Here is a 15,621-nt window from a genome sequence, read left to right on the forward strand (position 1 = left end):
TGTTAAATAATTGAGCAATAAAATATTAATTAGTCTCTTTATTATATTGAACCGTGTTAGGTCTAAATCATAAAATTTTATCGTTTTCTAGCCTCATTTCCTTTGTCTCAGTTTATTTACAGTAACAGCGATTGATAACCTGGCTATTAAACACTATATCATGGTAGTCCAAAATACATAATTTATAATTATTTTCCCTCTCCTTTTTATTCATTCCCCTGTAGTAATTCAGTTCATTCTCTAATTCGTGTCTTCCGGTTTTGCAGAATGTTCGTTTCATTCCAAATTCATATAGTTTCCTCACTCTTCCGACCTTTGCAGTGGTTAAGATAATGTATTTTGACATTGATATCCGTACATCTCTTCTATTTCGATTCATCTGTCATCAGATACTGTAATTTATTTCCCTCAACTGATTTTTCGGACCCTTCATTTCATTTATGGAGTTCATAACCGGATGTTCTCGATGCCTTTCGAGACAAAGGGTTCATTTGTTTACACTTGCGTACATTGACCCTCCTGAACGCGTGAGACAATTTCGATAATAAATCATGCCTTTTTTCTAGTGAATCTATCTTCGATTGGTCGCTAAATGTGATCGTCACTCCCATAAACTACGCCTCTTTTTTTAATTACAGTTTCCTGTAGTTAGTCCAATAATATTCGCTAGGTGTCGCTGGTATCCTGTTTTCCTCCGTATTTCTTGTTGTGTTAATTATTTTAGTTTTTCCCAGGGTAGGGATTTTTTTTCCGGGTGTGAAAACTTGGCAAAAGTTCAAATCATCACAGCCCCTCCTCTTGTCACAACTTATCGTGGATAAGACCTCACGTCCTTAGCCAACGTAATTGGGACAAAACATAGGAGAGCTCGACCTGTCCCTCTTCACTGTGTAGTTCCATTCTTCGTTCTATCTTTGCATCTTTCTTCTAACTAACTTACTTCCCTTCATTCCTCTTCATCTTCTTGTTTCTTTCTTACGTAAAAAAAAAAAATCAAATTCCAAACTGTTGAAAACCCCTGCTCCTTGTTATCTGTTGCTGCAAATTCCAATCCATTTGTCCTACGCGCTACCGTTTACTGCTGGCCTAGACCACTTTATTTATTTGCATTCACTGTCAAGTGGTTCATCTTGGTGCTGTCTGGATTGTAATTTTTCTTTGAAATTGAAATTTGAAATCACAATTAACACTCTGTTTAATGATTATTTGTTTTGTCTACACTTGTTAACTTGAAACCGTTATTATCACTATCTTATCCAATGTTTATCTATAACGGATTATTTACGTTATCTTTTATATAAAATCACTTTTATCTTGCTTTTGTTTATCTTTTAAAATGCGTCGCCAGTTTGTTTAGGTAGACCGAGATTGTTTACTTTTAAAATTCCTTTGCCTCGAACTCAGGTCAAAAATCACTTATTTTGTTTATATTTCAAGGGCGCGAGGGTAGTCTTTTTTTATAAACAATATGTGCTCTTATGTTTTGGGTTCACCGACTCGTCATAATGAATCGTGTTTAATTGGTTTCGTTTGTTTATGTAGCACATTCTGTCGTATACGGGTACGTTTTTCACTATCGGTTTGATGTTTCTTGAATATTTTGTTTTTTTTTTTGTATTTTATATATATATTTTTTTTGATTAGGTTCAATATTTTATTATTTTTAAAGTCCTTCAACGGCCAAATCTCAAACAGCTTGTAAATCTACCTTCTCCTGGTCACGCGGCATCAATTGTAATGGATTGCCTCCGCCCGACTGTTAATAATTTTCATTTTTCTCAGGGTAGGGATTTTTTTCCGGGTGTGAAAACTTGGGTGGGAAAGTTCAAATCATCACAAGGTACCTAGCGAGTAGAGGGGAGTTGAACCAATTGTCCACCCAAAGCGTATAACCCTTATTCAATAGTGGTTTTATAAGCCTCAGAACTGTGAATGTGGATTTCAAGACCCCCGGTACCGAATCAGTTAGTTAAGTTGTTTTTCTTGTATACACAAAGAACGACCCCAAATAGCTAGTCTCGGAATCACGAAGTTCAAAAGTTTTTATTCCGAATTTAGCATCCTTTGTTTTAATATATTGCTCCATACCCCATTTACCTTTCCACAATGTTAGAGACAATTGAAACGTTTTGGCTCGGAACATAAAGTTCGTGAAATTTAAAATTCAAGTGATTTATTAAAGGCAATAATTTTAAAAGTTTCTTGTCTTCAAAACTAGTGTACATCCTGTCACTGTCGTTGAAATGTAAGCATCTCGTCAAATCACAGTACCGCTTAAAAATCAGTAATTTTCTAAACACACTAGTTTTCATCACCCAATGAGTTGAAAAACATGAATTTAGTGATGGAACGCGAACAATGCCTACCATCATGAAAAATGAAAAAAAAAATAATATCTCATCCCTGTCAGTGTTCCTCCATGTAAAAGGCTTATATATATATATATATATATATAAAATACCTTTGGCACGACTGCCGCTAGCCTGGCCAGCCAGTCATCAATATTGAAAACATAACAAATTATTAGAATCCAAGCACGTAACTCACACATACATAAATATTATCTTCATAAATGTATGTATGTATGTATATGAATATCTTCATAAATATATTTATATAGAATTATATATAAATGTACTTGCCGCTCGCCTGGCCAGCCTCTCCTACACTGAAGTCTGCGATCATTTCTAAAAACAATAAATTTTAAATAATAAAAAGGAAAACACTTTATAAATTTTATTAGAAAGCACATACGTAACTCAGTATATGTATCTTAATAAATTTATTTATTTATTTATTTATGTCTATTCTTGAATACACATTTTACAATTTTTTACAGTGGTTTATATTGTAGTACAGAAAAATAGGTATAAAAAATAAAGAACATAGGTTGATGTAGGTAAAACTGTGTGTGGTTGATATTGTATGTTACGTGAACACCTCACTAGGAGAACCTGTGCTGAGGTGTTTACGTGTTTGTGATTAAGTGTGACAGGTATTTATGTGTTGTGGTAGAAAGTTATTATTATTTTTTTTTTTTTTCACAGACATATTGAAACATGAAAACACACATATATATGTGCGTGTATGTAATTTTTGGATAATTCTTAAAGAACGTGTATAATATTTAATTTTATTTATCATATTTTGGTTATGTTTGGTTTGGAATTATAATCTTTTGAATAAAGTGAATATCTTGATTTTTTATCCAGGCTACGATATGTTTTTTGAGAAAGTTTGTAGATGTATTTGTAGTCATTAGTTGTTTCAAAGTAATGGGCATACTGTTAAAAAGTTTGGTTGCGTAGTATTGAAAGTGTCTTTGTCCGTGTGTGGTGTGTGTTATCGGAATGTTCAGTGTTTTATTTGTTGATGACCTGGTTTTTATTATGGCTTTGGTTGATTTGTAATATGAAGATTATTATGGATGAGATGTAGGAGAGCAGTTTTGGCGTAAAGTTGTCTTATTGACATGACGTCTAGAGTTTTGAAAATTTTGTTTGAGTCTGTGTAGAATGGTACTTGCAGTATGAGTTTTATTATTGCCTTCTGAACTTTTTGAATTGGGTCAATTGTTATGTTTGTAGCGCTTCCCCAAGCTAATATTCCATAAGTGGCAATGGATTGACACAGTGCAAAATATATTGATCTGAGTATTGTTAGTGGAAAAATGTTTTTGATGGATTTTATTAGGTGCAAGACTCGTTTTAGTTTATTAGTGATAAAATTAATGTGTTCAGTCCATTGTAAGTGTGTATCAATAATAACTCCTAGGTATTTTATTTGTTTTACCCTTTCGATGTGTTCGCATAGGCAATAGGATGATGTTTGTTTACAGTCATGCAAAAACAAGTTCAAGTTAGAAGGAGGTTGACCTCTTTGTGTTATACTATGTGTGATGTATTTTGTTTTGACTGTGTTAACGGTAAGAGTATTTCTGTTTAGCCATTTTATGACAATTGACAAACTTTTTTCAGCTGTTGTGAATAAATCTTTCCATGTGGCTGCTTGACACAGAAGAACTGTATCGTCAGCGAAGGTCACGATTTTACCATCAATTTCAATGTCACATAATTCGTTAATGTATATGAGGAATATTAGTGGGCCAAGTACACTCCCCTGTGGGACTCCGTACGTGATTAAAAGTGGTTCACTTGTCTTGTTGTCAATTTTGACTTGTTGTGTTCTGTCAGACATGAAACTTTTCATTAATTCCAATTCTACTCCGTTAATGCCAATGTTTTTTAGCTTCTTGAAAAGTTGTTTGTGCGAAATTGTATCGAAGGCTTTAGATAAGTCCAAATAGATTGAAATTACTTTTTTTTTGGCATCTAAATTATGTGTAATAAACTCGGTTACAGTGGCAATTGCGTTTTCTGTATTCCTATTTTTTCTAAAGCCGTGTTGGTTAACTGAGAGTATTTGCATGTTTTCCAGATAATGTTGCAGCTGTTCTTTTATTGCTTTTTCAAGAATTTTTGACAACGTGTTTAATAGTGTAATGGGTCTGAAGTTGTTTACATTATTTTTAGGTCCTGATTTATGAATAGGAATAACCAGACCCTTTTTTAGGATGCTCGGAAAAATTCCTTCTTTCAGGCTAAGATTAATAACGTATGTTAGTGGAGTAAGTAGTTGTTCGCTTAGTGTTATTATTGTTTTAGAGTCTATTCCGTCAGGACCTGATGTTGTGTTATTCTTTAGGGAATGTATTAATTTTTTGGTGTCTTCCAGAGTTACTCTATGTAATTTGAAAAGACTGACACTATTTTTGTGTTTGCACTGAGTCGGAATTTTTTGAGGTTCTTGATTATCGTTACTAGACGACTTTTGTTTTATATTTTCGGCTAGGCTTGCTCCGATATTTGTGTAATGTCTGTTTATGTAATTAAGGATAAGTGTAGGATTTTTGTGGAAGTCGACTTCTTCGTCGTTGATAAGTATTTTTTTTATTTCATCATCTTTGTTTTTTTGTGTATTTGTACTTTCCCTCAGAATAGACCAAACGCTTTTCGGGTCAAAGTTAGCAGTAATCAGTTTGTTTCTGTAATATAATTCTTTGGCTTTTCGTATAATTAGAGAACAAGTATTTCTGTACCTTTTATAGAAAGAGTTCAGAAAAGTATCATTTGGGTTGCGTGTGACTTGTTTGTGTAGTTTATCCCGTTTTTTAATGCAATTTATTATGCTTTGAGTAATCCATTTTTTTAGTCTTATATATGTATATTTATTTTTTTTAGTCTTATATATGTATATTTATTTTTATTTTTTTATTTATTTAACGCCCAGAGGGCTTTTACATGGTTGGTAGTATAATTTTAATTTGACAGATACTTTGAAACATAAAAAATAATTATAAAATTACATTTGATAAAAACTATGCAACAAGTCATACAAACACAAGAAACAGAAACAGAAAATTACAGCTATTTGTAGGTTTATATGTGTTTAGGAGTATTATTGAAATTAATTTTTTCTATAATTTAAGCCATCGGTTTCTAAATAACTAAACAACCACAGGTCTTTCTGTAAATTAAAGATTAATTTCTTTAAATCAAAGAAATATATACATGCATCTATGTCTTATGTGTGTGTGTGGGTGTGTGTGTGTGTGTGCGTGAGTGAGTGTGCGTGTGTCTGTGTGTGCGTGTGTCTGTGTGTGCGTGTGTCTGTGTGTGTGTGTATATGTTTGTAAATTTTAAAAAAAAGAAGAAAAAATAAAAACTTCTCTAAAAAAAAAACCAATCACATTGATCTCTATAGATACATTTAACAAGTTTAAAAAAATATATATTTTAAACACCACTGTTTTATCCTTACACTATAATACCCACGCTCAGGCTTCGCCTTTGTGGGATTTTTTTGTTACTCTTTCATTCTATATTACTATGTATGTACCTGAATTGTATATGTATCAAAAATTTTGTTAATAAAAAAAAAAAAAAATAAAATAAAAAAATGTTTTAAACATAGACATATGAATATTATATGTCTGTGGTTTTAAATGATTCACAAAACTTGCCAAGTTGGTATTGAATATGTCAACATCACCCAAGTAATGATTTCCCATGGTGTGAAGTCGTTGTATCGGAGAGTGGGCAATGTAGTTACGCTTATGTGTGCTGCTGTAGAATATTGTATTTTGTCGTGTTGTTACTGTGGGTGTATAGTAATAATAACATAGCATTTATATAGCGCAGTTTTGTGTTGTTTCACTTCAAGTGCGTATGTTTGTTTATATGTATGTTTATAAGTTCCAGAAGTTCACAACAGTCGAATTTACAGTTAAGTATTTTGAATTATAACGTTAAATCGTTTATTTTACGTCTATCTTCTAATGTATGTATTTTTAGAGTATTTAATAATAAATTGTATTTTAAGTCTTCGACAGGGATATTTAATTTAAACTTTATAAAACGTAGAATTTTTTTTTGCATTCGCTCAATGTTGTAAATGTGAATTTTGTAAGATGGAGACCAAACTAATGAGTTATATTCAATTAGACTTCTTACTAGAGATACGTATAATAGTTTAATGGCTTGTAAAGAATTAAAGTTTTTAGTTGTTCTTAATACGAAGGCTAGTGTTTTCATACATTTGTTCACAATTTCATGGATATGATTGGTGAAACATAGTTTTTTGTCCAAAATAATTCCAAGATCTCTCATTTTCCTCTTTCTAAAACTATGTTATTGATGGAATATTCGAATAAAACAGGATTTTTGTTTCTGAAGAAAGTCAAGGTTTTGCACTTTACTACATTTAAAAATAAATTATTTTGAACGCACCAATCTCTAAACTTACTAATATTTCACTGTAGTATATGGCAATGATTTATATCAGTTATTTTCTTGTATAGTTTGATGTCATCTGCAAAGAGCAATACCTCGACATCGTTGAAGCAATTATATATTATAACGATATATTTAAATAAAGCAACCTTCTGGGCGACTGCCGCTCACCTGGCCAGCTTCACCGCCACTGACGTTACTTATCAATTCTGAAAATATAACAAATTTATAAGAAAGCAAGTACAAATTCAATATAAATATCTTCATAAATAACTGGGCTTTATATCATCCAGTTTTACTATTACAATCAATTTTATTAGCACTCTTACCGTCGTCCGTGGTATCAAATATGATTTCCATCATGCCGATATTTACCGTCTCCGCGAAAAATATTAGTCGTATTGATCGGTGTCGGCCATCAAAAACCCCAATAACTCGGTAGGTGGAGGTGCATCGCTACCGCATTTCCAAATATTCCTATTGTTATTATAACAACAATGAGTTTTATAATCCCACGCTGAATCTCAGTAGCAAAAGAATCTTTACAAATATACCTACCTTTTGTTTCATAGTGTTAAAAATATTTTTTTTTTCCAATAAATTATTGATATTAAAAGTAATTACGTATTTATTATACACAACAATAATAATATTTACTTAATATTTTATTCGAGCTTTCACTCGAAATTAAAATCGACGTCATAGTGATTCGATATAGACCGCCCCATCACTACAAGGTATTTGTTCGATTTGACATAGGTTCAAATATTTCGACATACGAGTTGATAAAAACGTAGAAAACATTGTAAATATATTGAAACAATGGTATTTGTTTCTTGTATATTGTATGAAAATATACGCTTCCATGATATGCGTAAAGATATTCATCAAATACAGGGAATTCAATTAGCAATGATGAATTAAAAAATGTGCTTGTCGTAATTTAAATAACTTAAATTTTCTGTACGACATTAATTGCATTATAATAATACAAAATCTACCAAATTTAACATAAACACGTTAACAATGTAATGATTAACAAATAAAAGTTGGTTTGCCTGAACATTTTCAATTTATTTTTTTTACTAAAACACTGTTTACTATTGCGTGGAACTGTCAAGAGATAAACGACTTTTTCAAAAAATGGCGCGTAATGAATCCGTCACTTTGGGTCGCATTTGTAAAATATCTATGGTAAATAGCTTTGACATTCCGAAGACAATAAACAACATTATTTTGTTCTCTTTCTGACATCAAAAAATCACAAATGTTTGTATGAGAGGAAGAGAGATATCTAACTTTTAATAATGTAAGGTCGCTTTGGGACATTATCGGCTACCTGCATTCATAACGGCATCTGATGTTTTGATGTATTATTCGAAGAGATACGAGTTCTTGATGTAAGGCAACTATACATAAAAAAAATTATATTACACACTCAAAAACAACGTCACCACTACCCTTCCATTGATCATTATCACGACACTAGACATTCAAGGAGGAATCCAGTTGTTCCACTTACTACTATGACATCCTTTGCCCAAAGACAATTCTATTACCTTGGTCCAAAATTATTCAACCTCTTACCCGATTTATGGAAATCGAAAAGCATAAGCATTCTGCGTAAATTAGTTAAAGATTGGCTTCTAGACTTAGGAAGAGTAGAAAGCGAATTTATGATGACCAACAGATAAACAAAAAAATTCTGTACTCACATTTATTCATTGTTATTGGCAGTTATAAAAAATTCCTAACATGCATCTGATTAATAATTTTTGTGATTGATAATGTTTAGAGAATATGTTTTCATGTACCTTGCTTACATTTTTCTTGATTATGTATATTATATTATAAGTACCTTGATTATGTAAATTAATACACAGCATAGTAACAGCGAACAAATTAAGAAACCCACCTAATATTTTTCTTATATTGTAACTATAAATTGAATTAATTCAATATGTTATCATGTACCCTGATACAGTGTTCATTAATTATGCATATTATTACATGTACCTTGATAACATTTATCACGTGTTTTCATAAAAAAAAAAAAAACTAATATTCGGGTGTACAAATATGTCTGAAAAAGTTTTTATTTTGATTACTTTGAAAAATATATATGTATATAGACTATATATTACTAGCTTAACTATTAATGTAAAGTATGGAAATAAATTCATAACAGCAGCGTGTACAAATGTTAACTAAACCAGGCAATTTGGCTGTCCTAAAACGGGAAAATTTCCTAGTTGGACAGCCAAAGCTTCCTTAATATGTATGTAATTATTTGTCTAATTATCTAATAAATAAATAAATAAATAAATAAATTTATTTACTTTATTTATTTATTAATCTTAAGTTAGCTCACATCTTCGTGTGTGCTAATAGTTTTATAAACATATAAACATGTACATTGTTTGGCAAACATAATCTTTCTTTAAATATTTCACTAAAGTCACAAAAAAAAGAAACATTAATAATTGAGATAGACATATTTTCTTAATTCATTTTTGAACTTATTAATATTTTCTATCACAGCAATTTCCTTCGGGATTTTGTTATAGAGTTGAACGGCCTGGTACATCAGAGATTTTTGGGTGCTTGTTATTTTTCTTGTTGGCAATCTAATTTGCTTAGAATTTCTCGTCCCGTGTCCGTGTATCTCGTTATTGTAATTTATTTTTCTTTTCAGTTCCTTAGACATCATCTCTAAGTTAATTTTATGTATAAAAATAAGTACATTCAAATACACAGTTTGCTTCACCGTCAAAATATTCAGCTGCTTTAACATGTCTCTTATCCGTGTGTATATGTAGCGCTTAAGTATTATTCGCATTGCTTTATTTTGCAGTATTTGCATTTTTTTCATTTTCTCTTTATTGCAGAGAAAAAGAATACTTGAACAGTAATTAAAGTGTGGTGATATAATTGTATTGTATATTATCTGGCATGTTTTTTTTATTTACCTTGTTTCTGATTCTACCAAGAAATGATTTTTTTTTGCAATTTTTTTAATTGTATAGTCTGCATTTTTTGAGAAGTTTAATTTTGAGTCTATAATAACACCTAGATATTTAATTTCTTCCACTTTTTTTATGATTTCTCCATTTATAGAAACCTTTGGTTCCTCGTGCGTATTTGTTCTGCCTATATGCATGTATTTTGTCTTATTTACATTTAGTTTTAATTTATTTAGTTTGAGCAATTTTGACAATGTTTCTAAGTCACTATTTATCTTTTTGATTGCTTTCTCAAAATTATCTTCTGCAATATAAATTAGTGCGTCGTCTGCAAACAGTCTTATTTTGCAATGATTTAATATTTTTACCATATCATTTATGTAGAGTATAAACAATATCGGACCCAATACAGATCCTTGCGGTACACCCAGCTTATTTTCAATCGGATTTGATATACTGTTTCTTATCTTTGTTGTTTGTTGTCTGTTGCTTAAGTAGTTTTTAAACCATTCCAGTTCTTTCCCTTTTATTCCATATTTTTTTAATATTTTAATAACTCTTTTTCTATCTATTGTTTCAAAAGCTCTCTGAAAATCTAAAAACACCGCAACAATATGCAAGTTTTTATCTATATCTTCCTTCCAATCATCAATTACTAAATTTAACGCTGTTTCACATGAATTATTGTTCCTAAATCCAGATTGTTCGTCACAAAGGATGCTATTATTTTCCAAGTATTCTTCAAGTTGAGATTTAATTATGTATTCCATCACTTGCTCATATTTTGGTAACATATTTACAGGTCGAAAGTCTTCACATTTTTTTGTGTTCAGAATCTTTGGAATCGGTATCACCATAGACGTTTTCCATGATTCAGGAAACTTCCCTGTTTCTAACGATTCGTTTATTAAACTAAGAAACTCTTCTCCTATTACAGGTAATGCATGTTCTAATATTTGAATAGTGATCCCATCTTGGCTGGGCTTTGATTTGATTTTGGACAGTATTCTTTGGAGTTTCTGGCCGTCTATTTTCTTAAACTTCAATTCGCAAGTTTTTTCTTCAAAATTGAAAATTTCTTCTTCTTCTATGATTGGGATATTTTTGTTAATTTCTTCTATACTTGTCAAAAAATATTTATTAAACTTATCAGCCATGTTGTTTTCGCCAGCCAATTCGGTTGGGAATATGATATCTTTTTCCACATCTTCACATTTATTTTTCATCATTGACTTAAGTGTTTTCCACATTTTCGTTGGATCTCCCCTTTCCCGTTGAATTTTGTTGATGAAATGTTAATTTTTTGTATCCTTTATAAGTTTTGAGTACTTGTTTCGAATTGTTTTATTCCAATGTTCGTTATCCTTTGTAATTTTTGCTATTTTATAAGAAGTATCTCGTTCATATTGCATTTGTCTTAGTTTTTTGGAATACCATTGATTATTGGTTTTAATTACTATACGTTGTTCAGGCATTATTTTATTTATTGCATCAGTCATATTGGTTATTATAGTTTCACATTTTTGTGAAAATCTACGTTATTTACATCTTTCTAATCTTGAATCAATAATTCTTGAATCATTTTACTCTTATCGTATCTTTTCAGGTTTCTTCTTTTAATAACTTTTTCGATATTTTTGATGTTTTATTTTTTGCCATCACTATATTAATGATGCTATGATCTGTTATTTTAGGTGTATCTAATATTTTTACATTTAGTTCATAATCATTTGATAAAACAAGATATATGAGTGTACAGGTTGATTGTGTTATCCTAGTGTATTCTTTGACCAACTGTTTCATTCCTGTAATATTGATGATGCTTTTCATTTTCTTTGTATAAAAATCTGTTTCGCATTTCATGTTTATATTAAAGTCTCCAATAATTATATTGAGATCAGTTTCTTTTAAAAAATTTGAACACCAGTTTTCAAAATAATTTATAAAGTCACTTTTACTGGCATTTGGGGAGTGATAAATTACGCAGTATACTCCTGGTCTAAATCCTTTCTTATTTTTTATTGCTAAGATCCAGGTACATTTTTTGTGATTTTCGTTAGAAATTGTTTCAAAATTTATATTATCTTTCAGTAAAATTATTACTCCGCCTGTATGCCGACTATTCGAATTACATCTTATTACCTTATCGTTCGTAAATTTTATTTCAACTTCTTCTATTTCTTCTGTGACATGCGTTTCACTGAGCATGATCATTTGAGGTTTTCGTTCTTCGAGTAAAATTTGTAACTCTTCATGGTGTGCAGGCAAGCTTTGTATATTAAGATACAAGATCTCTTCGGTTTCTAATTTGTTTTGGGACAATTTGGGTCTCGTAATAATCAAAGGGTTAAGGAAAGGATGCAAAGGAAGTTTCGGGAAGAAAAAGGGTATGAGGGGTGGGTAGGAATCCAGGGATCAGTGTGTCCAGGAGTGACGCAGTGAGGTTAGTTGGAGAGGTCAAAAGGTGTCCCCAAACCAGCCTGAACCCGGGCACCTTTACTAAGTCACCAAACGTAACAAACCACTTGAGATGATCCATGACAGAGGTGTTGGTTATTCAATAAACGGTTCCCGGGGAGATGGTACCCAAACCCGCCTCCCAAATTGAAGATGCCGTAAAACAAAATGCTATTTTAAGAAACTAGATAAATTTAACTTTTTGATTTTTTTAATTTGACTTTGATGTTTATTAATTGAATATTATTTAATTTCAAATATGAAAAAAAAACAAACATATTTTTACTCCAAACGTCGAAAAATTGAGAGAATGCGAAATTTTTAAAACACATTCCATTTTTTCAAACATTTCTAACTGTCACCTCACTTTTAATCTCTTTTATTCAAAAAAAGAATAAAAAATATTTTAATAATTCACAGAGAAATGAGTATAATTAATTGCGCAATATAAATTTTGATTTAAATGATTTATATTTACTTACACGTACATAAAACATTGTGATATTAGAAAAACATCACTTTCATAGAATTCTTATTAAATTGCGGTAATTGAAAGGATCGGAGCGATTAGGTAGACGATCGCTCTTTTCCAAAGATCTAGCACCTTTCCTCTTTTGAATGAGAGTTGAAATAATTTTGGGATCACCGGGGTTAATTCTGCAGAGCACTTCTTAAGGACCAGAGCAGGTATTCTGTCTGGCCCGCTGGCTTTAACGATTTTCAACACGTTTAAGAACCGGAGAACCACCTTCTTCCGGATCTTTGGTTCCTTCGTTTGGAAACGCAGTGTCGAATGGAAGGGGGAGTCTATCCGTTATCTTTAAGAGTCGAGTTTTCCACTTGACCTAAGAATAACAATCAAATAATAAGATCATTATCAGGGAAGGTTGGGAAATACCAGGACAAAAATACATGTTGTTGTTTACAAAAATATCATTTGTTGTTTTTGTCACGAATGTCAGGCTAATTTTTTGATAGCGTGACATTAGCGTTTTGTATGTAAGTTTCTTTGCGTGCATTACAAAATCACTGGTTTTTCCTTCCGTCCGCTGAAGGTATTCGTGCTTTTAGTGATGCTGACCAGGATAGCTGCACAACTATCCATCATGCCGTTTCCCCGAAGAAGTGGGCAGATAGGAAAAACAGCCATACAACTCTGTCGTCACGCTTCATTCGTCTTTCACTTTCATACTCTTTTATTATAAATTATGACTCTTGATTTTAGCCGACATGTTTAGGTGGGCGTCACCGAATTCTTCTACCATTCACTTTATGCCATATATTCTTTTCAAGCTCTTTTCTTCGTTACTCATGTTTTTGATTTCGCCTTGCGTCCTTGCGAATCTTCATATTTCCTAAACGATCATATTTCATTTAAAATTAAACAATAACTTTGTAAACATCACAAGATCATATTTCATTTTACCAAAAATAATACCAATGAAAATACCAATTCACGACAGTCAACTCTTGGGTCAGCAGCGTCATCAGCTATCGGAAGGTTGAAGGAACTAAAGCGCACACCAGGTACTTAATTCGGTGAGCGTGCTTTTGGAGTGTCAGGACCTATAGTCCTGAATGGACTTCCACATGGCTTATGAATTATCACAGACTAGACAGAACTCAGAGGTTAACTTAAAACTCACCATACTTGCGAAAATGCACAGAGTGTACAGTATGGAGTACTAACTTGTAAGGAGCCCAGGAAATATAGATGTAACTTTTAATATAGAAGCTTCTTACAGCTTATCTAAGTAAATTGGCGATTTCGGGGTTATTTCAAAATGTGATTTATGCCTATGGTTTATCTCTAGTGGTGCTCACATTAATTTTGAATATATTTTTAATAAATAAATTAATGTTTTTTTTTTATTATTTCAGCGCCAGGAATTGCTGTTTTTAGACCAAGGTTAGTTCTCTCAGCTTATTTAACAATATTTACGTAGTGCTCACTTTTTTAATCTTGGGGTGACGTTCACATGACAACTTCTTGCCAGTCAAAATTGCGCTGGATTTTCGTGTAAATTGCGTAATCTCGTCGATGTATTGCCCTGTCCTGGCGGATAGTTCGCTCGTCTACCTATATAACGACAATGCTGCCGACAAAACCTATTTTCTTCTCGCCTTGTTACATGTAAATTGCATAAAGAAATAGACACAAAAACACTACTTAATTACATATTGACTAAAAAATAAAATTTCAACAAACACAAACTAACACTAATAGACCAGTTAGACGAGCGTATATACAAAACATAGTGTTAATAATATGACATTGATTAAGTTCTGAATGAAACAACGTGCTTGGCTAGGCTGACAAAACGGAAGAGGTTTTTTTTCATATTAAAGACAAGTTTACACCGTTAGTGCGCCCTACTGTCGAATTCGGCAGCCATATCTGGTCCGGAGCCCCTAAATACCTGAAAAAAACCCTTGACTCTGTGCAAAAACGGGCGGTCCGTTTGATAGATTCCCCAATCTTAACAAACGGACTGTAGAGCACAGGCGTCAGGTAGGTATGCTGTCCTTGTTCTATCAGTATTACAATGGAAGATGCTCTGAGGAACTAGCGTCATTGATCCCTTCGGAACCGGTGCGTAGTCGGGATACACGCCAAACGCGCGCCCAACATTTGTACACGGTTGACATTTGTCACATGAGATCGGGTCGCTTCTACGATTCGTTCTTAAGTTCAACCGCTCGGTTGTGGAACGAATTGCAGGCCTCTGTGTTTACTCCCTCCTACAACATGGGACTCTTCAAGACCCATGTTCACTCCTTCATCTCCACAAAAAAACCCTCCACACAGCATCCCCAAAGATGACATAGGCCCAGAGGAAAATTATTTTCTTCAGGGCCTCCTGTGTGGAGTTAATATAAAAAATAAAAAATAAAGTTACGATGCTTGGCATAACATGTTAACAAACTTATATTTTTTCACTAAAGCCAAGCTTTTAGTAAGTATGTCTGCTGGTATATCCTCAGACGGCAAATAATAACCTCAAAGTAGTGTGTCGCCCTACAGTAGAGAAATTCTGAGCACAATCATTAATATAACTTTTTCAGATTATACCCTAACTAATCTGGCACGATTATAAATTATATTTTCCCTATCACACTTTTTTTAAGCACCCACTTACACTCTATTTTTAACCCTAGAGGGGGCGCGTCTTTCCGTTTTCGTGGACTATTTTCAGTAAGAGTACTGCAATTTGATTAATTTATTTTCTCAAGATTTAAGTAAAACACAAATAAGGAATGACAAATCAACATATTTCTTGAATTCAACTGTTAAAGAACATTGGTTTACAATTGACTTTAAAATGATGGTGAAAATTTTGTATATTTTTTGAAGATGAAGTTAAGTTTTTCACCAAGTTTGTTGTAGGAGCATTTTTAAAAGATACAAC

General features: G+C 32.1%; 1 protein-coding gene across 4 annotated transcripts in view; it reads left to right on the plus strand.

Annotated features, from left to right (window-relative positions):
- Positions 1-15,621, plus strand: part of LOC149410074 (CLIP domain-containing serine protease B4-like) — an 85,630-nt gene that overhangs the window by 46,726 nt on the left and 23,283 nt on the right. For 3 of the 4 annotated variants that reach the window (XM_089648581.1, XM_089648579.1, XM_089648582.1), the window contains exon 12: positions 14,093-14,120. The exons of the other annotated variant lie outside the window; for it this stretch is intronic. In XM_089648581.1, coding sequence (XP_089504707.1) covers positions 14,093-14,120 — 28 coding nt within the window. The remainder of the gene's footprint in view (positions 1-14,092; positions 14,121-15,621) is intronic. 4 annotated transcript variants of the gene reach the window in all.

Source organism: Hesperophylax consimilis, chromosome 28, assembly GCF_061612785.1.
Source record: "Hesperophylax consimilis isolate HC1 chromosome 28, BYU_Hcon_1.0, whole genome shotgun sequence".
In the NCBI taxonomy this organism is placed as follows: Eukaryota; Metazoa; Arthropoda; class Insecta; order Trichoptera; family Limnephilidae; genus Hesperophylax; species Hesperophylax consimilis.